This window comes from Osmerus mordax, chromosome 6, assembly GCF_038355195.1.
Source record: "Osmerus mordax isolate fOsmMor3 chromosome 6, fOsmMor3.pri, whole genome shotgun sequence".
NCBI lineage: Eukaryota > Metazoa > Chordata > Actinopteri > Osmeriformes > Osmeridae > Osmerus > Osmerus mordax.
In genome coordinates, this window is record NC_090055.1 from 13,480,371 (window position 1) to 13,508,177 (window position 27,807).

At 40.5% G+C, this 27,807-nt stretch overlaps 1 protein-coding gene across 1 annotated transcript; it reads left to right on the forward strand.

The window, feature by feature from the left end:
• The first annotated feature begins 155 nt into the window (after nt 1-155).
• On the forward strand, nt 156-27,253 carry prelid3a (PRELI domain containing 3A). Its single transcript, XM_067237913.1, has 7 exons — nt 156-410; nt 12,137-12,305; nt 23,513-23,602; nt 23,732-23,802; nt 23,930-24,032; nt 26,923-26,999; nt 27,216-27,253. The coding sequence occupies exons 1-6, from the start codon at nt 379-381 to the stop codon at nt 26,992-26,994; spliced, it is 537 nt and encodes a 178-aa protein (XP_067094014.1). The 5' UTR covers nt 156-378; the 3' UTR covers nt 26,995-26,999; nt 27,216-27,253.
• The last annotated feature ends 554 nt before the right edge of the window (nt 27,254-27,807 follow it).

The following is a 27,807-nucleotide window of genomic DNA, read 5'->3' on the forward strand; positions in this document are numbered from 1 at the left end:
GAGTGTACGCATGCGCACTGAAGTCGACGGATGCAGCAAGGATACTACGCTGTTACCGGCATTTGTACTAGAAATGTTAGTGTTCCATACCTTGCACCCTGCCGATGGCGTATACTCTATATCTCCATAGCCCATTGTGCTGTATAGATATTTTGCGCAGTCTTACGTAGAATTGATATGCGGGAACACATTTGGATACAAGACCGCAATCCCTCGGATGGTCGATTGATATATTTTCCATTGATTTAGGCTACTCCGTCGCGCAATAGGCTACTGTGTAAAAGCCTTTCCTATCAGTAAACGCGATGTTAAAGTGAAAGATCTTTTGGATGCTACATTATTGAACGATCGACAGTATATGCCTACTGTATATTCAAGATGAAGATCTGGAGCACGGAACATGTTTTCAGGTTAGCTGCGATGTGCACTTAGTTAGATCAGCATCGTTTTTACAGTGTATTCAAAACAGCCTCATAAATGCTATCAGAAGAACGGTTTCTTGTACTGTTGTTTTAAATAATAATTATAATATTGTTATTTAGTTGAAGGCCACGATTCATTTTAGCGGGGACGCTTGACATGCACGATGGACACGACACGGACAGTCTCTTTTATGAAGCGAATTTTCTATTGCATATTTTTACAACACGAGTAAAAGTAAAACGTGATACATTTAGCCTACTGAATGTCTCTTCTTTTTTTGTGATGATGCATTGTATGATAACAACTGCCACTGAGCCTGAGAGGAGAGCCAGAGACGAATGGTACAATGTTACATTTCCCTCTAGGCTCTCAACGACGCTAGCCAAATTATCTTTTGCCATTGTCTATTGATTAATTACATCCTAATAATATCCAGATATGACAATTGCTCCAGAGCCTGTTTACGGATATTATACATTATTAGTAGGGCTGGGCGATATGGCTAAAAAAATATCTATATAGATATTTATATTTCCATTCGATAACGATAATTAAGACGATAGACCACAGATCCGTAGTAGTATCAAAATAAGTCTCTTCCTCAACTTTTTCTCTACACTCGACATAAAGTTTAGGCAGCGCGGTGTGAGAGAAATGTTTGCGGCCAGAGAGCACGTACCTGGGGTCAAGTAACTTAAGCTTTTTAAAACCTTGCTTTTTATCAATACCTTGGCGCAAACTCACACTTTCTGCATGTTCCAACGAGTGATTTTGCTTCAGGTGGTAAAAAAGGTTTGTCGTATTACCAGACTTGGTAGCCACCTGTTTGTTTACTACACAATTTGCACCTAACATTGCTCTGCTGGGGCCCGTTCTCCGTACGTCGCTTATTACATCCGAGATCAAATGACACATCCAAGATGACATCATCTTGCTTATCATGATCTGGCTAATTCGGTTCTTCGAACACACTTGTTGTTTATGATTAGTATAGCTGGATTGAGTTATACGTTGGTCTAAAAGGGGGTATGTATCGATAGTAAAAACCTTGATCAGCAACGCTGCTATTGGCTGCTCACATAAGTCTATGGCTGCTCACTGTGGCCAAAATGAGCGCCCTGTTTTTTCCGCAACAGTATGGAAGCAAATCGTTACCAAAATTCATTTTAAGAATGTGGCTGCATTATTTGACTCATAAATTAAATTAGTAATCAATCATCCTATTTGCATTTTAATTTTCTTCTTCAAGAGTGCTCAATCTTTCACTTAATTAAAATGAAAAAGAAATAGACATTTGAGATTTAATTTTCAAAACATGCCCCAGCAAATAGATACCAAAATTCAATTTGAAATGTAAAATTTGAAAATTAAAATGCATTTCCAGAAATGCATTTTCATTTTAAGAACGTGGCTGCAAAATCGTGACCACAATTCAAATTCAAATGCATTTCCAGAAATGCATTTTCATTTTCAAGAACGTGGCTGCAAAATCGTGACCAAAATTCAAATGGAAAAAAATATGGAATAGGCCTAAACTGTATATAAGGAACGCACTTCGGGTGTCACTGTCCTAGCTTATAGTCACACACAACAGTGGGACTGACACATCAAAAGCTAGCTAGTAACAATATAACGATGGAAAACCAGGCTAAGAAACTTAAAGATGGGGCTGAAAAATTAAGAGACAAAAATACATCACATTCACTAGACATGGTTTTGTCAATTGAAAAAACGGCTGTTTATTAGACATAAAACTCCAAAAACTATTTTTCGCTCAAATCAGCTAAACTATTTTTCTCTAGCGCTCCGCGCACTCGCATTAGGTGTGGAAGTCACTAACTAGGATCACATCAAACCCAGAATGTGCATGCATTAGCAGCAGTGGTGGAATGTAACGAAGTATTTTTACTTCGTTACATTACTTAAGTAGATTTTTAAGTATCTGTACTTTACTTTAGTAAAAATAATAGTGCATACTTTTTACTTTTACTCCGTTACATTTTGCAGCTATTATCTATACTTTTACTCTACATTTCTACAATATGTGTTGTTACTCGTTACATTTTATGAACACAGTTTCGCCAAAATGTTGGCTACACAAAAATATGGATTGCGTTGCTGTTTTGGAAGTTTAAACCAATCAGGTGGCTCTATCAGCTCCAATGACAGCAGAGTGTGCATTTGGCAGCAGCACTAGCCGTAACAGCCTGACTAACTGGCAGTTAGTAACTGCCTATTCAACATGGATCCAGAGTCAGCCTCATCTGAGCCCTCGGATATGAGCCACCCTTGGCCCTATTTAAAAAACATGTTCGATTTCAAAGGCCCCAAGAATGACTCGTGGATATTTCAATGCCTTTCCTGTCTACCTCAAAAAAAGGAGTTGCTAGCATTCAAGAATTCGCCTTTGAATTTAAAGAAGCATATCGAGGTAAGCATTTAAAGAAGGATATCGAGGTAAGCAGAGTTCTTGCTATGCTAAGTTAATGTCCCTGACTTTTTGAAAATGAATATATATATTTAATTCGGTTACTGACATGATATTATACTGTTATCTAGCGAAATGCATGTTGACATACAGTAATAGCATCAAAATAACATGATTGTACCTTTACTATTTATTTAACGTAGTGGTAAGATAAAGCTGGTAGGTTAGCTATGTCAAGCTAGCGTGCTAGCTCGACGTCATGGTCTGCTTGGTACAGTGGTGCTTACCGCCTGTCTCGTGGTCAGTGGCTGGTCTTTCACTAGAGATGGTGATCACAAGACACCACGTAACATCGGCCCTTGTCTTTCTAGGTTGTTAGATAAGTGTTAATGAACTTTGCTTATATGGTGCTATTAAATTAGTCTTGTCCCTGCAAATGTTTTTAATTAGGTTGTGAGAATTTGAGTTACAGGTTAAATAAATTATGATGAAGATTAACAGTATATTATTGTTATTGTTACTATTTTTATAGAGAAAGCACAGAACACTTCTTGGGAATTACAATGACCTGACAGCAAACTCAACCAAAAGGAAGGGGACATTGCCTGCTGGTGAGGGTCCTTCAACAAGTAAGCAGTTGAAACTTGAGGACATCAAAGCCTCTCAGAAGAGCACATATCTGGCTGTACTGAACTCGGTTGTCCAAGGTTTGCACCCTTTTGTTGTAGTAGAGCAGCCTGGCTTCATTGCTTTAATGCAGCATATTCTGCCAAGTTACAGAGGGATGTCACGTACAACCTTGAGGGACAGAATGGAAAATAACACAAAGCAAATGAAAGCCAGAGTGACAAATGCGATGGAAAACATCAAATACATCGCAACAACCACAGACTGTTGTACAGCTCATAGACAGAGCTTCATCGGAGTCACTGCCCACTGGATCGAGCCTGATGGCTTAGAGCGATGTTCTGTTGCTCTGGCTTGCAAAAGGCTTAAAGGAGCACATACATTCAATGTACTAGCCGGGGCCCTTAATGACATCCACACCGAGTACAACATTCGGGATAAGATTGTGAGGACCACGACTGACAATGCCTCAAATTTTATAAAGGCCTTCAGGGTTTATGCTGGTGAAGAGGGAAGTACAACTGAAGAGGAGAGGGAAAATGGGAATGACAGTGAGAAGGATGATGAAGATCTGGAGGTGGAGACAGAGGCGTTGAAGTGGAAGCTTAATGGAAGAAGAAGATGAGTGCTCTGAATACCAACTACCAAAGCATCACCGTTGTGCCTGTCATCTGCTGAATCTGATATCAACAGTGGATGCCAAAAAAGCAGAGTCAAAGGATGGCTACAGGAAGATCTCCCGCGCAGCATTTGCCAAGTGCTCAGCTCTCTGGAACAAGACTGCCCGCTCATCTACTGCTGCAGAGGTAGTTGAAAAGGAGTGCAAGCTGCAACTCATCCGCCCAGAATAGCTGAATATTCACTTGTTTAATAACACTGTGTATATCTAGGTATGTGAAATATTTCTCATATATCTCAATGACATTCTGCATATTCTGATATTGTGTATTACAGGTTCAGCCCTGCAGAACTTTCTTTCTTGACAGAATATGCATCAACCATGAACCCAATCTCAAAGGCACTAAACATATTGCAGGGAGAGGTGGATGTTCACATGGGATGGCTGGTGCCCACTATAACCCTCCTAACTGTGAAGCTTGACCGCCTCAGAACATCATCCAAGTTCTGCCAGCCACTGATTACTGCCCTTCAAGAAGGAATACAGCGATGGTTTGGAGACATGCTTGCTGACCCTGAGCTCATTGCTGCAGCAATTTTACTTCCGAAGTTTCAGACATCGTGGACAAGCGATGAGGACTTGCTGAAGCTGGGTAAGTCATTTAAAAGGTTATTAAATTGGCAAGTGTTCAATTGGAAAGGAAGCCTGGCAAAGGACCTACCCTGTTCCAGACAGTTGATCCAAAAATATGTTATAGTCACTAGGAGAAAAAATACCACAGCCATAGTTATCACGATTATCATGATGGTTATAAAGACAAACAGTACTCTTAAAATAATGTTTCCTTTATTCTGTGTTTGGGTTGTTCTGTGTAGGCATGGACTACATCAAGAGAAACATGGAGGAGGATCCGGTCCCATCACCAGTTAGCAATTCCGGGTCAGAGGAGGAGGACTTCTTTGGCCTTATGAAGGGAAACGTCCAGGAAACCACGAAACAACTGGATGCCTACCTGGCAAACTCGGCTACCTCCATGGACACCCTAAAGGCAGTGCCCACAGTTGCCAATTTGCCCCTTAAACTGAACACGCCGTTGCCTGCCTCTGCGGCATGTGAACGGCTCTTTAGTACAGCACGGCATATTTTTTCTACAAAAAGAGGCAGAATAGGGTCAACATTTTTTGAAAATCAACTATTGTTGAAATTGAACAAAAGGTTCTGTTAATGCAAAGTTGATGAAAGGGCTTTGAATGGCACTTATACTGCCATGTTCTTATTATGGCCATTTTTTTTGCACTAACCTTTGGCTGCCTGACCAATGGTCAAATTTTCATTTCAGGTCCTTAATTTAAATTTCTCGTTCTAAGATCTGCCTTGTTCTGACCAGTTTTACACTTGTTTTTCATGTTCCATGTTTCAGTTTTTTACACTTTTGTAATAAAATTAAATATTTAAAGATATAACATGTTGTCTTCATTGGTTTGGCTTAATGGTATTAACTTCAGATAATCCCTGGTAGATAACTTGTCATCCGCAGAATTGTAAGATAGAGTGTGAGAAGTATTACAGAGGGTAAAGCACAATAAGTACACCAACCTTTCCAATAAACAAATGTTGTTGCTTATAATTATTACTATTAGTGACTTCTGTAGAGGCATAAGTATTACCAGTAGCTATATCTGCCTTCTTTATCAAAATGGTACAGCCCTAGACATGGAGAGACAACCCATTTGCGTGAGTACTTTTACTTTTAATACTTAAAGTAAATTTAAAAGTACTTTTTACTTTTACTTAAGTATTATTGTTGATGTAGTACTTTTACTTTTATTTTCCTGGGTACTTGTACTTTTACTTAAGTACTAAACTTCAGTACTTCTTCCACCACTGATTAGCAGCGCAGCTGTCCAGGGCCTATCTTTCCTCCCAGTCCGTCCCTGCCGGTCCGTGAAAATATGTCTTATGGCCTATAAGACATATTTTCAAACGATAACAGGGTTATCGTTTCAAATTTTAGGACGTCTATGTGATTGTTAGAGTGCATGTCGGAGAATAGCATGGATACGCGCTTCACACAGCAGGTGAGATTGTGCGTCTTTGAGAAGTCGTATAGCTAAATTAGCAACTCTATATTCTTGCTAATTTAAATTAAGTTAACTGGTGATCTTCGTTGTTTGTATTATTCCCCTGCTAGCTAAATTGCACATGTCTGTTGATTCGATAGCGATTGCTGCCTTTGCTTACGTTTGTATTTTCGGTGCATTACTATGCAGAAGTAGTTTTAATTAATAAATAGTGGGTGTTTATTGTTATTATTTGCTACAGAATGCTTAGCCTATCAAGCTTAAATGAAGCAGACAGTGTACATGCTTTCGAGTACCTTAATCGATAGGCTAGGCTACTGACCAACGTCAATTATTAATACGTCAATTAATAATTGGCAGCATTTATGCCATTTAGAACATACTTTATGAGTGGAAGGTCTCTAAGTAACCTAACCTTATTGCTTTAGGGGAAATAGTACGAAAATATGTGCAATATTACATTAGTTATTAAACTAGGCTATTACATTAACCTGGGGGGGGGGGGGGGGGGACTTATGTCGTTGTTGTAACATTCATTTATTCATTCACAAATGAAAACACTGATCACCCATAAAAACAATCGTAATGAAAAACATGAAATATGATATATAAAACTGTACAAAACAGAATAAGGAATAACAGATTAAGGACACTCAGTCCTCACTGTCAGTGTCAGGACAGTTATCTTCCAGTTCCTCAGTTTCTTTTGTGTTGGCACAATTACAACAACGACATACAGTTAGGTCCATAAGTATTTGGACATTGACACAATTTTCATCATTTTGGCTCTGTATACCACCACAATGGATTTGAAATGAAACAATCAAGATGTGCTTTAAGTGCAGACTTTCAGATTTAATTTCAGGGTATTTACATCCAAATCAGGTGAACGGTGTAGGAATTACAAAACATTTTATATGTGGCCCCCCCCTTTTTAAGGGACCAAAAATAATTGGACAAACTAACATAATCATAAATCTAATTGTCACTTTTAATACTTGGTTGCAAATCCTTTGCAGTCAATGACAGCCTGAAGTCTGGAAGCCATAGACATCACCAGACGCTGGGTTTCGTCCCTGGTGATGCTCTGCCAGGCCTCTACTGCAACTGTCTTCAGTTCCTGCTTGTTCTTGGGGCATTTTCCCTTCAGTTTTGTCTTTAGCAAGTGAAATGCATTCTCAATTGGATTTAGGTCAGGTGATTGACTTGGCCATTGCAGAACATTCCACTTCTTTGCCTTAAAAAACTCTTTGGTTGCTTTCGCAGTATGCGTCGGGTCATTGTCCATCTGCACTGTGAAGCGCCGTCCTATGAGTTCTGAAGCATTTGGCTGAATCTGAGCAGATAATATTGCCCGAAACACTTCAGAATTCATCCTACTGCTTTTGTCAGCAGTCACATCATCGATAAATACAAGGGAACCAGTTCCATTGGCAGCCGTACATGCCCACGCCATAACACTACCTCCACCATGCTTCACTGATGAGGTGGTAGGCTTTGGATCATGAGCAGTTCCTTCCCTTCTTCATACTCTTCTCTTCCCATCATTCTGGTACAAGTTGATCTTGGTCTCATCTGTCCATAGGATGTTGTTCCAGAACTGTACAGGCTCTTTTAGATGTTTTTTGGCAAACTCTAATCTGGTCTTCCTGTTTTTGAGACTCACCAATGGTTTACATCTTGTGGTGAACCCTCTGTATTTACTCTGGTGAAGTCTTCTCTTAATTGTTGACTTTGACACAGATACGCCTACCTCCTGGGGCCCGTTCTCCGTACGTCGATTTGATTGTTGACGATTTGTCATTATCTTGGATTGTTCGGTTCTTCGAAGCTCATCCTGGACTTGCTGTCATAGCAACAGGTCCGTAAACTTAAACCTGCTCGGGAGCAGGTTTATTTTATGTAAACACGATTAGATTGAGGCTTTACAAGCAGAGGTGATACAGGAAGTCTGTCACAGACATGTCTTGTCCGTTTTTACTACAGGAACCTGTTGCAGAAGATGCAAGAATAATTAGCAGAATTTAACATGAACCCGAATTAATTGCTCATTGCGTGAGGCTCCTTAAGCACAGCGCGATATGCTAGCCTATACTTTTTGAGAGGATAGCCTATCGTTTTTTTGTGAGGGTGTCATTTACATAATACATTTGTTGAAACCACATCATATGACATTAAAGATGATAAATGAAAATATGAAAGTATGAAAATAATAAAAACATAGGCCTATAGCTTACTATAATAAGCGATAAAACGCGTCACCCCTCTACATTTAATTTGGTCTGCTACTTTTTGCCAGCCCTCTTTCTTGGATTTTGCAGACTTTGAGGTGTTCCCTGGCGTTCTGATAAAATCTTCAAATTCGGAGTAACCTTCGAGCAAGCTGTTGCTCTGTTGGCTCTGTTGCGGAAAAAACAGGGCACTCATTTTGGCCACGGTGAGCAGCCATAGACTTATGTGAGCAGCCAATAGCAGCGTTGCTGATCAAGGTTTCTACTATCGATACATACCCCCTTTTAGACCAACGTATAACTCAATCCAGCTATACTAATCATAAACAACAAGTGTGTTCGAAGAACCGAATTAGCCAGATCATGATAAGCAAGATGATGTCATCTTGGATGTGTCATTTGATCTCGGATGTAATAAGCGACGTACAGAGAACGGGCCCCTGGAGAGTGTTCTTGATCTGGCCAACTGTTGTGAAGGGGTTTTTCTTCACCAGGGAAAGAATTATTCTGTCATCCACCACAGTTGTTTTCCGTGGTCTTCCGGGTCTTTTGGTGTTGCTGAGCTCACCAGTGCGTTCTTTCTTTTTAAGAATGTACCAAACAGTTGATTTGGCCACACCTAATGTTTTTGCTATCTCTCTGATAGGTTTGTTTTGATTTTTCAGCCTAACGATGGCTTGCTTCACTGATGGTGACAGCTCTTTGGACTTCATATTGAGAGTTGACAGCAACAGATTCCAAACACAAATATCATACTTGAAATGAACTCTAGACCTTTTATCTGCTCCTTGTCAATGAAATAACGAACTCCCTTTATGAGGGAATAACATACACCTGGCCATGGAACAGCTGAGCAGCCAATTGTCCAATTACTTTTGGTCCCTTAAAAAGGGGGGGGCCACATATAAAATGTATTGTAATTCCTACACCGTTCACCTGATTTGGATGTAAATACCTTGAAATTAAAGCTGAAAGTCTGCACTTAAAGCACATCTTTATTGTTTCATTTCAAATCCATTGTGGTGGTATACAGAGCCAAAATGATGAAAATTGTGTCAATGTCCAAATACTTATGGACCTAACTGTAAGTCTGTGCAACACAGTCCTGCAGAAAAACATGAACATCTGCCTGTCTCACACGCACTTTTGCAGCCGCAGTGTATCACATGCAACACACTGTCAGGGGCCGAATTTCTGTTACGTGCAAGGTCCCATCCTCTATTTGCCAAACATATCCATCCATGTTGACAAAAAGCAGCTACCTTATTGGTGTAGAACGATCACGTGTCGAACCGTGCCACCAAAATCCTATTACGCTCTGAAGAAACTAGTTCTGCATAAAACATAGACGCAACGATAATCGACTGGAATTTCAGCAACAAACTTTTTTTTGGTAGCTTGGCACGAATCGTTCTTTTTTATGAGCTAAAGATTGTGTAGATGCCAGACTGTGGAGTGGGAATCATTTTCTAAAAGACTTTTCGTGGTTCACCTTGCAGCCAATTACATGAAGGTGGTCCGTGGCGCAAAAAAGGTTGGGGACCGCTGCTTTAGAGGAGGCATCACAGATCATGGCGCTCCCTCAAATTGTGCAAACACTGTTAGAATTAGCTGAGCAGGTAGAATCTAATAATATATCTGAGTCTGATGCCCGTGACCGAGTAGAACAAGTCATAGAGAGCTTGGCTGCATACTCTGCCGTCACAGATTTACACATTAATAGTAGCTCTGCCACTGTTTTAGTCATTGTTTGACATCAAGTTGCTCAGTCTGTGATGCGTCCTCTAAAGACCCGGCAATTCAATCAATTTCACGGCACATTTGCAATGTAATGCAATGCAGATGTGCACACCGCCCCCTACCGAACAAGATGGGTAGCTCGGTCAGCAGGGAGCTGAAGAAGAGCACTGACGTCACTCTGCTGCGCCGCTCAGAATGCTTTTTCGTTCATTTTGCATTTCTGCAAATGCATTTGAATTTGAATTGTGGTCACGATTTTGCAGCCACGTTCTTAAAATGAAAATGCATTTCTGGAAATGCTTTTGAATTTGAATTGTGGTCACGATTTTGCAGCCACGTTCTTAAAATGAAAATGCATTTCTGGAAATGCATTTGAATTTTGGTCACGATTTTGCAGCCACGTTCTTGAAAATGAAAATGCATTTCTGGAAATGCATTTGAATTTGAATTGTGGTCACGATTTTGCAGCCACGTTCTTAAAATGAAAATGCATTTCTGGAAATGCATTTTAATTTTCAAATTTTACATTTCAAATTGAATTTTTGTATCTATTTGCTGGGGCATGTTTTGAAACTTAAATCTCAAATGTCTATTTCTTTTTCATTTTAATTAAGTGAAAGATTGAGCACTCTTGAAGAAGAAAATTAAAATGCAAATAGGATGATTGATTACTAATTTCATTTATGAGTCAAATAATGCAGCCACATTCTTAAAATGCAAATGCATTTCTGGAAATGCATTAGAATTTTGGTAACGATTTGCTTCCATACAACAGAGCCAACAGAGCAACAGCTTGCTCGAAGGTTACTCCGAATTTGAAGATTTTATCAGAACGCCAGGGAACACCTCAAAGTCTGCAAAATCCAAGAAAGAGGGCTGGCAAAAAGTAGCAGACCAAATTAAATGTAGAGGAGTGACCACGCGTTTTATCGCTTATTACAGTAAGCTAGGCCTATGTTTTTTTTCATACTTTCATATTTTCATTTATCATCTTTAATGTCATATGATGTGGTTTCAACAAATGTATTATGTAAATGACACCCTCACAAAAAAAGATAGGCTATCCTCTCAAAAAGTATAGGCTAGCATACTGTATCGCGCTGTGCTTAAGGAGCCTATCTATCACGCAATGAGCAATTAATTAGGTTTCATGTTAAATTCTGCTAATTATTCTTGCACCTTCTGCAACAGGTTCCCGTAGTAAAAACGGACAAGACATGTCTGTGACAGACTTCCTGTATCACCTCAGCTTGTAAAGCCTCAATCTAATCGTGTTTACATAAAATAAACCTGCTCCCGAGCAGGTTTAAATTTACGGACCTGTTGCTATGACAGCAAGTCCAGGGGCCCGTTCTCCGTACGTCGCTAACTCAGTTAGCTGGATTTGATTGTTGACGATTTGTCATTATCTTGGATTGTTCGGTTCTTCGAAGCTCATCCTGGACTTGCTGTCATAGCAACAGGTCCGTAAGCTTAAACCTGCTCGGGAGAAATGAATCCAAAGACTCGTAGGAAGATCGAGTCGGGAAATGAACGAATCGTTCCCTCTAGCGTTTCCTCTAGCTACCACTACAGAGCCTATGCAGGTCACGTGAAAAATGATCCAAATACTCGTACCCGAAGACCGAGTCGGGAAATGAACGAATCATTTATGTTTACTTGGACGAGCCTATGCAACAGTCCCGATGCACGGCCACGAGAAAATGAACGAAACTCTGAGAGGACTCGTTACTCCCGAGTCCTTGTAAGGATACGTTCAAAATGAACGAATCGTTCACGAACGACACCACTAGTTCCTAATTATTCTCTATCGACATTATCGATATTATTGAAAATTAATTAATGTTACGATATCTTTATTGAGGGAAGTCATTAATTCGATAAATCGATATATTTTTTTATTGCCCAGCCCTAATTATTAGACATTAGACACCATATTAGACATTCTCTGATTGCTCATTCTCTTGCATGATCTGTCCACTATCAGCTATCCATGGGAGACAGTGATCAAGGCGGCGATGAGGAAATACCCCAATCCCATGAACCCCAGTGTGGTGGGCGTTGACGTACTGGACAGGAAGCTGGATCCGGAGGGACGTCTGCATAGCCACAGGCTACTCAGCACAGAGTGGGGCATCCCAGGGATTGTGAGAACGGTTAGAACCTTATTCTATAGGCAGACCTGTCCTGTTTGAGATTTGTCCCTGTGGACTATCCCGGTTAGACAGTCTCAGACAACAGCCCTCTGACAGAGTTGTTAGATCTACCGACAGATCAGTCCAACCTCCAGTCCTGTAATACAATCTGACCTCTGGGCATAGTTCTGTTCTGTGTGAGGCATTGTGCATCTTGTGCATGATATTGGTAGAGACATGTTCATTCTGTCCGCCCCTAAACCCACACCTATGAACTACACGGAACAGGAATCTCCACTTTGATTTTCCCTGGTCCACAGTACTGTTCTAAACTCTGATCTACGGAACAGACCTTGGTCTCTGTCTGTTTTACACTCTGAATTGCAACACACGCATTACAACATTTAACTAAAGAGGGTACAATTTCTGGGGAAATTGTGGGGTGTGCTTGCGTCTGTTGCAGGAGGGTCCGTTTTTTAACTGACATTTTTACAACTGATATTTTTGTATATTTTATATAAAAATGCATACTTATTATTTATGAAGATTGCATAAATTCATGTCATCTCATTTCCCCTGCAAGAGGGAATGGTGATATAGGATAGCAGCCTCAGTTGAAAAGTTGCATCAAAACGAAGAAATTGGGCAATCCGTTGTAAAAGAAAATGGGCCAAACTCTATGACTTAAACGTCCCTTAAGTTTTTCCCTTCTAGTGATCATTTAAAGCATTTAACCTACTCATATTGCATTCATTTATTAATAAAGAACCCCCTTTGAAACAAGCTTGTTCTAACAACGTTGTCACCGGCAGTATCTCAGATGGAATCGCGATTCAAACAGTACCATCTGCTGACTGAAAATATTCCCCCAAAATCGTAAATAAGCTTGACATTTATTTGGGGGAAAACGGGTAATTCAAAAAACGTTTACTGGAAGCGTAACAATGCAAAATGCAACCATTTAGTCGCAGTTGCGTGGAGAAGCTGACCCTGGTAAATTGTACTATGAGCTAGCTAGCCAACTACTAGACCAGTGGTTCTCAACCCTGGTCCTCAAGTACTAGCCTGGCTCTGCCCTCCTACGTACTTCCGCTCAATTTTATTTTTGCTTCTGTACATACAGTTAGGTCCATAAATATTTGGACATTGACACCATTTTCATCATTTTGGCTCTGTATACCACCACAATGGATTTGAAATGAAACAATAAAGATGTGCTTTAAGTGCAGACTTTCAGCTTTAATTTCAAGGTATTTACATCCAAATCAGGTGAACGGTGTAGGAATTACAATACATTTTATATGTGGCCCCCCCCTTTTTAAGGGACCAAAAGTAATTGGACAATTGGCTGCTCAGCTGTTCCATGGCCAGGTGTATGTTATTCCCTCATAAAGGGAGTTTGTTATTTCATTGACAAGGAGCAGATAAAAGGTCTAGAGTTCATTTCAAGTATGGTATTTGTGTTTGGAATCTGTTGCTGTCAACTCTCAATATGAAGTCCAAAGAGCTGTCACCATCAGTGAAGCAAGCCATCGTTAGGCTGAAAAATCAAAACAATGATCATGATCCAAAGCCTACCACCTCATCAGTGAAGCATGGTGGAGGTAGTGTTATGGCGTGGGCATGTACGGCTGCCAATGGAACTGGTTCCCTTGTATTTATCGATGATGTGACTGCTGACAAAAGCAGTAGGACGAAACCCAGCGTCTGGTGATGTTTATGGGTTCCAGACTTCAGGCTGTCATTGACTGCAAAGGATTTGCAACCAAGTATTAAAAAAGACAATTAGATTTATGATTATGTTAGTTTGTCCAATTATTTTTTTTGGTCCCTTAAAAAGGGGGGGGCCACATATAAAATGTTTTGTAATTCCTACACCGTTCACCTGATTTGGATGTAAATACCCTGAAATTAAAGCTGAAAGTCTGCACTTAAAGCACATCTTGATTGTTTCATTTCAAATCCATTGTGGTGGTATACAGTACTCGTTCATTCAACTGTCGACCTGTAATTCATGTTGAACATGCAAAAACTACAATCAAATCTGAGATTTCTCAACGACAATCAGGTGAAAGAGACCAATTTAGACTCTGAGATGGGCATCACTGGCACTGCACTTCAGTGGATCTCATCCTACCTGTCGGGAAGATCTTACCAGGTCTCCTGGGGAGGCAAAGTGTCAGGCACACGTCAGCTCTCCACTGGTGTCCCACAGTGCTCCGTCCTTGGACCCCTCCTCTTCTCCCTGTACACCACCTCGCTTGGACCAATCATCACCTCCCATGGCTTCTCCTACCACTGCTACGCTGACGACACGCAGCTGTACCTGTCGTTCCCCTCGACCGATCCGGGGATCTCAGCTAGGATCGAGGCCTGTCTCACAGACATCTCCGCCTGGATGACCGAGCACCACCTCCAGCTGAACAAAACAGAACTCCTCATCATCCCGGCCAAACCCTCCATCTCCCAAGATCTCTCAATCACCCTGGGATCTGCGACGGTGACACCGTCATCCTCTGCCAGGAACCTCGGGGTGACCATGGATGACCAGCTCTCCCTCACAGCCCACATTGCTGCGGTCTCCCGGTCAAGTAGATTCACCCTCTAAAACATCTGGAAGATCATGAGATACCTGTCTGAGCATTCCACACAGCTGCTAGTCCAAGCACTTGTCCTCTCAAAGTTGGACTACTGCAACTCGCTGCTCGCCGGTCTCCCAGCATGCGCAACCCGCCCTCTCCAGAGGATTCAGAACACAGCGGCCCGTCTGGTCTTCAATTTACCCAGACGCTCCCATGTTATCCCGCTCCTCATCTCCCTCCACTGGCTTCCCATCACGGCCCGTATCAGATTCAAGACTCTGGTACTGACCTTCCGAGCGGTGAACAGGACTGCACCCGACTACATCAAGTCTCTCCTCCAGCCTTACACCCCCACCCGCCACCTGCGGTCTTCTTCTGACAACCGTCTGGTGGTCCCACCGCTCAAGAGCGCCCAGTCCCAACACAAGCTCTTCTCCTGTCTGGCACCCCAATAGTGGAATTGACTCCCCACCTCCATCAGGGACACTGACTGTCTCCCCACCTTCAAGAAAAGGCTCAAGACACACTTGTTCCGGGAGTACAACGGCACTTAGGAATGCTTGGCTGGACCTGATGTTAGTTTCCTCCAGGATCACAATGACTCTTATTGAGAGACTTGTTGCTCTTGTTGGTTAGTTGTAACGGTTTCAAATTCTTGTACTCGCTGTGAAATATTTTACTGTTGATTGTTTTTTCTACAGGTACACTCTTGTGGGGAGTTTCATGTTGTTCAATTGTAACTTGTTTAACTGCATGCTCTAATGGTTCTTCCCTTTGGCACTTATTTGGTTTTTCACAATGTATGCTTCATGTTTTGGTTGCTCGCAATGTTGGGGCTATCTCGTTGTTATGATCAGTGACCTATGCACTTTTGTAAAGCTCTCTCATGGAAATTGCTTTGGATAAAAGTGTCTGCTAAATGCATAAATTTAAATGTTTAGCTCCATAGACTCCTATTCACTTTGCACTCAACCGCGATCACTCCCAGTGGAACTCTGGTGGAACTGAAACAAAATTCGGTACAATGGGGCTTAAAGACCTGAAAACGAGTTTTAAGTTCGACACAGCACAGAATAATTTGTTATTATCATTTCCCCTGCAAGAGGCAGCCTCATAGTTGAATCAAAACGAATACATTTGGCAGACCGGTGTAAAAATGGACCTAATCTCTATGACTTAAACGTCCTTTTAAGTTGTCCCTTCTCGTGATATTTTCAGGCATTTAGCCTACTCATATTGCATTCATTCATTAATAAAGAACCCCCTTTGAAGATTATTCTACGACTTTACCGGCAGAAGATAGAATCGCGATTCAAACAGTACCATCTGCTAACTGAAAATATGCCCCCAAAAACGTAAATAAGCTTGACATTTATTTAGTGGAAAATCGCTCATTCATAAAAAGCTCACTGGTAGCGATCATTGTCAGTAACAACGCAAAATGTGATATAGCCCTGTGTGGAGAAGCTGCCCCGGTAAATTGTACTACTACGGTACAGTACTAGACTACTGCTGTGTTCGTCTTGGTAGCGATTGCGTTGGTTGAATTGGATTTAACGTTCCGCTGTACGGTTTAAACTGAAATTAATTATTTTCATGAACAGATTGACAACGTTTAGGCAGTGGCAATGAAGTTCAGGTTAGTAGTTAGATAGACTTTTGATTTAAGTAAGGGGAGTGCCGAACATGTTCTGTCGCCTTTTGACTTCCTAAACAGCTGTGTAGTGTAGATGTTTTTGTAGTGTGTCTCACGTAAGCTACAGCGTTGCAGTGAGCTACACTGGTTTGAAACCACAGGTAATGGTAATTTCACCAACAAATCGTTTACTAATGTCAGAATAAATCCTACAACGAAAATGTATATGTGAGGAATGTTTATTTTAACGATTGAAAACAGATAACGCTACATCATAGACCACTGTAGTATGTGTTGCCCGGGCAACACAGGCTAATGTCATGATGCTAATACTTCAGTGAAATAGTAGACTACTGTTTCCGAAAGTAGATGTACTTCCTTAATAATATCAGCTTATACTGTACATTACACATGACAATTGTGTCATATCACAAAGTAAAATGAGTAAATAGTTATCACCCTGGCCTCTTTGCTTGTGGCGTTTCTGCAGCTGCCTTGCAGTAAAGCTATAGTTAGCCTAGCTATCCCCCAGGTTAACAGATGCGAAACGAATGTTCTGCCAAAGGTAGTCATGCGTGTTTTCGTGACGTTAGTGACGTAGTGACGTTAGTAACGTCAGTGACTGTGGCTAGCAAATTAGCCACCGTTAGCTTCACTTTTCGCCACAAAAACTTAACTGAAGCCCAAACCATGCAACGGAACGTAAATTCCAATAGAAGCAACTCAATCGCTACCAAGACGAAACTTTTGACACCTACGTTGTCTATGTAGGCCAAATATTGACTGAGTTTTAGGGGGGCAAAAAGAATAAAAATAATAATATATATGTGAGAGAACAAAGGTTGTGCCCTTGCCGAAGGCAAAGCACACCCAATAACTAGAGAGGGTACAATTTCTGGGGAAATTGTAGGGTGTGCTTGCTTGCGTCGGTTGCACAGGGGTCCGTTTTTGAATGATATTTCTGTATATTTTATATAAAAATGCATACTTATTATTTATAAAGATTACATAGATTTAAAAGCATTTTTTTTTTTGCTGCTCATTTACAACTGAAAATACGAGTGAAGTGTAGAATGAAATAGATGTCTTCTCATTTCCCCTGCAAGAGGCAGCCTCATCGTTGAATCAAAACGAATAAATTTGGCAGACCGGTGTAAAAATTGACCTAATCTCTATGACTTAAACGTCCTTTTAAGTTTTTCCCTTCTCGTGATATTTTCAAGCATTTAGCCTACTCATTGCATACATTCATTAACAAAGAACCCCCTTTGAAGATTATTCTATGACGTTACCCGGCAGGTAGAAGATGGAATCGCGATTCAAACAGTACCATCTGCTAACTGAAAATATGCCCCCCAAAACGTAAATAAGCTTGACATTTATTTAGTGGAAAATCGCTCATTCATAAAAAGCTCGCTGGTAGCGATCATTGTCAGTAACAACGCAAAATGTGATATAGCCCTGTGTGGAGAAGCTGCCCCGGTAAATTGTACTACTACGGTACACTACTGCTGTGTTCGTCTTGGTAGCGATTGCGTTGGTTGAATTGGATTTAACGTTCCGTTGTACGGTTTAGGCTGAAATTAATTATTTTCATGAACAGATTGACAAAGTTTAGGCTGTGGTAATGAAGTTCAGGTTAGTAGTTAGATAGACTTTTGATTTAAGTAAGGGGAGTGCCGAACATGTTCTGTCGCCGTTTGACTTCCTAAACAGCTGTGTAGATTTGTAGTGTCTCGCGTAGGCTACAGCGTTGCAGTGATACACTGGATTGAAACCACAGGTAATGATAATTTCACCCACAAATCGTTTACTTGTAATCTAATGTCATAATAAATCCTACAACGAAAATGTATATGTGAGGAATGTTTATTTTAACGATTGAAAACAGATACATCATAGACCACTGTAGTATGTGTTGCCCGGGCAACACAGGCTAATGTCATGATGCTAATACTTCAGTGAAATAGTAGACTACTGTTTCCGAAAGTAGATGTACTTCCTTCATAATATCATCTTATATTGTACATTACACATCACAATTGTGTGTCATAACACAAAGTAAAATGAGTAAATAGTTATCACCCTGGCCTCTTTTCTTGTGGCGTTTCTGCAGATGCCTTGCAGTAAAGCTATAGTTAGCCTAGCTATCCCCCAAGTTAACAGATGCGGAACGAATGTTCTGCCAAAGGTAGTCACGCGTGTTTTCGTGACGTTAGTGACGCAGTGACGTTAGTAACGTCAGTGACTGTGGCTAGCAAATTAGCCACCGTTAGCTTCACTTTTCGCCACAAAAACTTAACTTAAGCCTAAACCATGCAACGGAACGTAAATTCCAATAGAAGCAACTCAATCGCTACCAAGACGAAACTTTTGACACCTACGTTGTCTATGTAGGCCAAATATTGACTGAGTTTTAGGGGGGCAAAAAGAAATAAAAAAAGAAATAATAATATATATGTGAGAGAACAAAGGTTTTGCCCTTGCCGAAGGCAAAGCACACCCAATAATATATATGTGAGAGAACAAAGGTTGTGCCCTTGCCGAAGGCAAAGCACACCCAATAAATAAATAAATATATATGTGAGAGAACAAAGGTTGTGCTCTCGCCGAAGGCTTGAGCACACCCAATGAGTAAATAGTTATCACCCTGGCCTCTTTGCTTGTGGCGTTTCTGCAGCTGCCTTGCAGTAAAGCTATAGTTAGCCTAGCTATCCCCCAAGTTAACAGATGCGAAACGAATGTTCTGCCAAAGGTAGTCACGTGTGTTTTCGTGACGTTAGTGACGTTAGTAACGTCAGTGACTGTGGCTAGCAAATTAGCCACCGTTAGCTTCACTTTTCACCACAAAAACGCAATTTCTACTTAAACCATGCAACGGAACGTAAATAAAAATACAACCAACGCAATCGCTAACAAGACGAACCTTTTGACACCGCCGTTGTGTATGTCGTCCAAATATTGACTGATCCTTAGGGGGGCGAAAATAAACAATAATAAATAATATATATGTGAGAGAACAAAGGTTGTGCCCTTGCCGAAGGCAAAGCACACCCAATAATATATATGTGAGAGAACAAAGGTTGTGCCCTTGCCGAAGGCAAAGCACACCCAATTAGAATGTATTTGTTCAATGAGTGAAACATACAGATGCATATAAATGAAATGTTCCCCTGAGCTGTAACAGTAAAAATGGACACTAGAGACAGCAGACAGTGAGCTCTCCAACTAGGCTACTTCTGTCATATGAATATTTTTGTTTAGGTGCTCGCAGTTGTTCCTTTTCCAATGTGGACTGCCAGAAGTTGGAGGAGGCCATTTTGATTACGCTGAAACGTGCTCCCCACCGCAGATCAACTAACCAGGTATATACATTTACATGTATTCATTTAGCAGACGCTTTTATCCAAAGCGACTTCCAAGAGAGAGCTTTCATTGTGATAAGCAACCAAGTGCCAATCGGAAGAAACATAAGAGCAAGTAGTTAAACAAGTTACAAATTAAACAACATGAACCTCAAAAGTGCAAGAGTGTACCTCTAGTAAAGCAAGCAACAACTAGAGAGGGTACAATTTCTGGGGAAATTGTAGGGTGTGCTTGCTTGCGTCGGTTGCACAGGGGTCCGTTTTTGAATGATATTTTTACAACTGATATTTCTGTATATTTTATATAAAAATGAATACTTATTATTTATAAAGATTACATACATTTAAAAGCATTTTTTTTTTTTGCTGCTCATTTACAACTGAAAATACGAGTGAAGTGTAGAATGAAATAGATGTCTTCTCATTTCCCCTGCAAGAGGCAGCCTCAACGTTGAATCAACACGAATAAATTTGGCAGACCGGTATAAAAATTGACCTAATCTCTATGACTTAAACGTCATCTTAAGTTTTTCCCTTCTCATGATATTTTCAGGCATTTAGCCTACTCATTGCATTCATTCATTAATAAAGAACCCCCTTTGGAGATTATTCTACGACGTTACCCGGCAGTAGAAGATGGAATCGCGATTCAAACAGTACCATCTGCTAACTGAAAATATGCCCCCCCAAACGTAAATAAGCTTGACATTTATTTAGTGGAAAATCGCTCATTCATAAAAAGCTCACTGGTAGCGATCATTGTCAGTAACAACGCAAAATGCGACATAGCCCTGTGTGGAGAAGCTGCCCCGGTAAATTGTACTACTACGGTAAAGTACTAGACTACTGTTCGTCTTGGTAGCGATTGTGTTGGTTGAATTGGATGTAACGTTCCGTTGTACGTTTTAAGCTGAAATTAATTATTTTCATGAACAGATTGACAACGTTTAGGCTGTGGCAATGAAGTTCAGGTTAGTAGTTAGATAGACTTTTGACTTAAGTAAGGGGAGTGCCGAACATGTTCTGTCGCCGTTTGACTTCCTAAACAGCTGTGTAGTGTAGATGTTTTTGTAGTGTGTCTCGCGTAAGCTACAGCGTTGCAGTGAGCTACATTGGTTTGAAACCACAGGTAAATGTAATTTCACCAACAAATCGTTTACTAATGTCAGAATAAATCCTACAACGAAAATGTATATGTGAGGAATGTTTATTTTAACGATTGAAAACAGATACATCATAGACCACTGTAGTATGTGTTGCCCGGGCAACACAGGCTAATGTCATGATGCTAATACTTCAGTGAAATAGTAGACTACTGTTTCCGAAAGTAGATGTACTTCCTTAATAATATCAGCTTATACTGTACATTACACATCACAATTGTGTGTCATATCACAAAGTAAAATGAGTAAATAGTTATCACCCTGGCCTCTTTGCTTGTGGCGTTTCTGCAGCTGCCTTGCAGTAAAGCTATAGTTAGCCTAGCTATCCCCCAAGTTAACAGATGCGAAACGAATGTTCTGCCAAAGGTAGTCACGCGTACGTTCGTGACGTAGTGACGTTAGTAACATCAGTGACTGTGGCTAGCAAATTAGCCACCGTTAGCTTCACTTTTCGCCACAAAAACTTAACTTGAGCCTAAACAATGCAACGGAACGTAAATTCCAATAGAAGCAACTCAATCGCTACCAAGACGAAACCTTTGACACCTACGTTGTCTATGTAGGCCAAATATTGACTGAGTTTTAGGGGGGCAAAAATAAAAATAAAAAATACCCTGGTTTTCACGTCATTCATCGCCGGATAATAGTTTTGTCTACCCTCGGTAGTATACTCCCGGTTACAAAGAGAGATTGTAAGACCTAGTATTTTTAGTGTGAAACCATTTAGTGATGAATTTGTTTTTTGCCTGTGCCTCCAGGATCACCAACCTTGCCTCCCAGCCAAACCCTGCACAGCCTACCCTGCCTTCCTGTGTTTTCCGTCACCATCATTCCCCTCTGCACTTACCCCAACATTAAACCCCTCTGAACCATCTCTCAATTTTTTATCGTCTGTGTTGTGCGCTTGGGTCCACCACCACCACCCCTTAACAGCTATTTCCATGCGAACGATTTAGTTTCGATTGTGTTAATTTTGATGCAACAGTTGATTAAATGTTGATTAAGCAGAATATGGAAATCCGTTATTGCAAATTGCGTTATTTACCAAATTTAAGTAGGCTATAAGAGTCAATAAGATAACATTCATGTTAACATACTATTGCATTACATTATAATTCTCACTAGGTAAAAGCAGTTCAAATTGCTCTGTTGTCTAACTGTAGCTAATTGTTGCAGGTGTTGATCCGGACAAACTGGTAGAGGACGAGGTGGAGGACGAGGACGAAGTGGAGGAGGGGGAGGGGTTGACACAATCAAAATATAAGAAAATTAATTCAGGTTTTAAAATCCATTTTAATAAAGTGTTTGTTTACACTTTAAATCGTGTTTTTTCTTTTTCAAGCATATACATAATAAGTTACAATACACAATACTTAGCAGCAGACTGTTATACTTTAAGTTGATTTATTTTAAATAAAGAAGTTAAATTAAATTGTTGAGTTTAATTGAACACATTCAGTTTAGTTTTGCACTATAGGCTACAATTTACTAGGTAATATGCATTATATACTTTGTTTACCAAAAATATCCATTAAATGCATAAATGTGACTATAAATTAAGGTTGAGAAATTGATCCTGCATTTGGTATGTGAAAATCCCCAGCATAACCTCTGCTACCAAATCTGGGGAGGTCCCCTGAACGTCCCCTAAATGTTATGAGGACGTTACATGGACGTCCCGGTGACATTTGTCTGCGACGTCCCTAGGACCTTTAGGGAACCCTACAAAAAGACGTAATGGGGACGTTCCCTTGCGACGTTCTGATAACTTTCGGCGAGCGACGGGGCGGTTCGATTGCCTTGTTCTCTGTTTACATTTTCTAACTGGACGCTGAACTTTTTGTCGGACGCCTGTTTTTATGTATTTTTTGTCACTCGCGTTGAAAGCTCTGTAGCACATGAAGTCATAGTAACGTGGTTATTGTACATGTACTTGTACAGAAGTGAATTTGACGGATTCAGTGTGGACAGAGAGCGTCCGATGCTACGCGACAGTCGTACGCTTGCATCCAGTTAGGACACGGTGTAACGTGTGCTGATGTTGTGACGTTAGGCTAGCACTAAGGTCCCTTGGTGCACACAAGGCACTTTTTGCCACAAAAACATTGTAGGGTCCTAAACCGTGCAACGGAACGTAAATAAAAATACAAGCAACACAATCGCTACCAAGACGAACCTTTTGACACCGACATTGTCTATGTAGTCCAAATATTGAGGGATCCTTAGGGGTGGGAAAAGAAATAAAAAATATAATATATATGTGAGAGTGGGGGGGGGGCCTAACCCTAACCCACATCTTTTGATATTTGAAAGCAGCTAAATAGTACACTGAATTTTTAAATTAAATGTTTCAAATTGATACAAGTAGGGAGAGGTCAATAGGATTTACGTTAATAACTTCTTAGTATCTTGTGTTTATAATGAATACACTGTGTTCCTGTTCATGAATGCTTCTAAGTCATCATCTTTATTTCCTCCACAGATACTGGGGACCAGCCAGACTCTCACGTATGTGAAAGAACATTCTATAGTTGACCCAGAGGGGAAAAAAATGGAGCTTTACTCAACTAATGTGAGTTAGTGACACAAATGACCGCTTTATATAGCAACTTTGTATTATAATTGACTTGAAGTATACATTGCAATATTCATGCATTAATTGTTTTAAAGGTACTATCCAAATATGAATCCTTTTTTTCAGATAACTCTGACAAATCTGGTTTCTGTTGATGAGAGACTAGTTTACAGACCTCACCCAGACAATCCTGAAGTGTAAGTATGGCTTTGTTACAAAAATATAACAGAAAGTGTAAATAAGATATTTTTAAACCACATATAACTAACCAATCTCCCTGTCACTCGCACATACTAAATACTGTACCTGTCTTTCTGTCTGCAGAACCATATTGACCCAGGAGGCCATTATTACAGTGAAGGGTGTCAGTCTAAGCAGCTATCTGGAGGGCATGATGGCCATGAGGATGTCAGCCAACGCAAGAAAAGTGAACACCGTTTCTTTATATTGCACAGAGAGCATGTTCTCTTAGTATGTTCTCTTTAGAACATGCAACAATAAATTGGATGCAACACAAATTCATTTATCCTGATCTTATTTTTGAATATGGGAGATCATCTTACGTGAAGATAGGTTGCACCACTCAAGAGAAAACTGTCGGTAGAGTCTTGTCTCTATCAAAGAATGAAGTTGATATAGAAACACAGATATTTTGTAGCTTCCTACAATGTTGTGTCATGTAATGTGTTTCTCTGTGTGGTTTTTCTCTGTAACAAACCAGAAACTCACATTATGTGTTAGCCCTGTAAGACCCAAACATAATTTTTTTTTTTTTTTGTCAGATGATGTTGCAATAGTCTTCTGATGAAGATAATGAAGAATTTAAAAAATATGTTTTTGTACGTTTTTAGGGAAACGTAATAATGCAACGTTGGGCCTAGTTGGGAGCAGAATTTCAGCATTTGCTCTCAAACTGTCAGAACAAATACACAAAACAACTAATGGTTAATTTGAAGTGTGAATTGCTTACATAGCCCTATAACAGTAAATTTCATTAATAATAATCACCCAACAGTCATATTTTGATTAATCTGAATTTATTTAAGAAAATAAAAACTGGATAAATATTATAAAAACAGAATGAAAACTTCAAAGACCCCGGGGTCCATTGTTCACGTTCAATGGTAGTCCCAAAAGCAGTTCCTTTCCTCTGAAAAGCAGAGACGGAGATTGCACTTTCTGCAGAGCGTATTAGAGTATCCTTTTATGCAGTGTCTGCAGTGTCCTCTCGTTGTCTTCACCGGAAATGTGCGACCATGTCCCTGCGCACATCCGTTGGTGGTTCACATGCCCTCTTGGCTGGAACCCCATTTGGTGGACCCCCATTACCTTAGGATGGTGTCTTCTGAGCAGTCACAGGTGTCTGAGGTGTCACAGTTATCGACGTCAAAGGACTCCCACTGACTGAAGATGGCCGCCCTCTCCTTGGTGTGTTGACAGCTGTGTTTGTCAGGATGAGAGAGGAAGCTAGTTGCGCCTGAAACAGTCTCCTGTTCAACATCTTTTTCTTGGGAATATTGAGAGCCTTGCAGTCCCGTTTGTAGAGGAGATAGGCGTTGATCACAGCAATGATAATAGTGTGCCAGAAGATGTAACTGTATCAGCGGCGCAATTTCATGAGGAACTTGTATTTGGCTCCAAACGAGTCCAGCAAATCCACACCGCCCATGTATTTGTTGTATGCACCCACGATATGAGTTCTCTCAACTTCAATGTAGGATTTTTTTAGTTCGAGCATTGAATCTTTTGCACAGGATCAATGCCAGCAAAGGATGACACAAGTGTGACTGCCTTGTTGTCATACTTCTTGACAGCACATATTTTGTGGTTTGGTTGGCTTGTGTTGGTTTGCTCGATGTCCTTACCATCATCATCATTAGTTGGACAATCAGTGGGTCTCTGGTTCTCTTTTTCCACTTCCTCAAAATTTTCAACCACCTCCTCACTCGAATCACTGGTGTCTGATTTACATTTAGTCATTTAGCAGACGCTCTTATCCAGAGCGACTTACAGTAAGTACAGGGACATTCCCCCGAGGCAAGTAGGGTGAAGTGCCTTGCCCAAGGACACAACGTCAGTTGGCATGACCGGGAATCGAACTGGCAACCTTCGGATTACTAGCCCGATTCCCTCACCGCTCAGCCACCTGACTCCCTCCCTGATTCCATGTCAACATCACTTTCTCCATTTTGGATAGCATCAATGACATCATGCACACTGAAGTAAACTCTCCTTGCTGGTGTCATTCTGAAATGGAAATAATAGTTAGAGTATGTTCAAGTATACCTAATTCCAATGCAAATGAATCTTATTCATGCAATACATTCCACTGAAGGCACACAATACTGTCTGGCTAGCCTAATGTGCTATCTACTTAACATTCTAAAAGGAAGATACAACCCCTCAGACCTCTTACATCCCCATATTGCAGAACATTCACACCTGTCCCTGAACAATGCACCATACATGCAACCCCCACATTCCAAAACATTTACACTTTTCCCTGAACAACCATCCTCGAAAGCATTCCACAAACAGTATTTGCCTTGTGCAACAAGAAGATATTTGGGCAAACAAGCAAAGTCCAGATTTAAAAAAACTGTTGATTATATTTCACTGCCAACATAGAAATAACATTGATTTAGAAATCTTCAATTCTGGTCTAAACTGAAAATTATAACAAATAACCCATTTGTAAAGTGTGAATCATCAAATACATTATATTTTTGTAAGTATTTATCCTGTATCTGCACATTCGAGAAGTGTAATGTCTCCATGTAGAGTGCAAGGTGCAATTGCTATTTTAGCTACCATTTTGACCCAACGTTGTAAAATTACAACAAAGACAAAACAAGCTGAAAATCAAATGTGATGCATGAATTCCACAATAACTTAGTATTTACATGAACTACATATTCCAAAAATCACCCCAAAAAATATTTCATGGAATTTACTTCAATGATGATATATCCAGTCAAATGAAACAAGGAGATTCGCTTCCAGGAAAGTTGGCTGGTGGAATGAGTTCATGGCCTTATAGCCAGATCTATATACACATTTAGTATCCAATGGCATTGCAAGGCAATACAGTACGACCCAATGGCTATGAAAATGTGGTCTTTCCCCAATTTTTGGGGGGGAAAATTTGTTTTTTGGAGAGCTAAAGGTGACGTTGTAATATTACAGCAAGGGGTCTTACAGGGTTAGGTCTGGATTTGCAAGATCTGTGTTTGGGAAATTGTCCCTTAATAGTGTATGTATGACACAGTAGTTGCTATTTCTCCGGTCCTCCTTTTCTTCTCTGCATGTGAATGTAGGGTTGGGATGCTATTGAGTGGATCATTAAGAACTCTGAGAGGGAGAACGTACCTATGTGTGACCTCTACTGACTCTGGTAACTACCTCAGTCTTTCTTTGCTGCCTTATCTTGCACCCCCTGTTATCCTTCATTTCAGCAGATAATTTCATCCTTCCTGCTGTGTGTGTTTGTGCACTGGATTACATGTGTGGGGGCTTCAGTGTATGTTTGTGTGGTTGCATGTTTGCAACCACACAAAAAAATAATCGCATGTTTTAAAGTAATCGCATGTTTTATCTGTTAAAACATCAGGCTGCCATGAGGACAACAACACCATCAGAGACCCACAGCTCTTTCTAGCAACTTGGTATCTTCACTCACCTGTTCAGAGGGTCTCAAGACATCATGGATGACAACTGTACCAAACCACTTGCTGGGACTCAGTTTGACCATGTGCTCTGAACTCCGCCTTGGAGTACAGCACAACTGGGTCTCTATCTCCACATGTGTACTGGACTCTGTGCGTTATCATGCAAAAACCAATATCTGCAACCAAGTCACCAAACAGCAGATTTCAGTACATGCAACGGTTAATATGTGTAACCAAACACTAGTCAGTGTTTTGAAAAGATGAAACAGTGTTATAGAGACCAACAGCCATTACTGATCTTTATTTTTCGTAACTCATTTGGTACGGTGCGTCTCTGAAGTATGGTCACTCATTGGAAGCATGACATTCCCTGATCATGAGAAACGTGCTACTCTGTCCTTTTGTTGAACCAAGAGAGAGGCTTTCATTGAGACATTCCACACCAAATACGTGTTTGCATGTAAATAGCTTAGAAAAAACGAGGGTATATATGAATGTACCACCTTAGATGTAGCCTGGTCAAGTACATTTAGT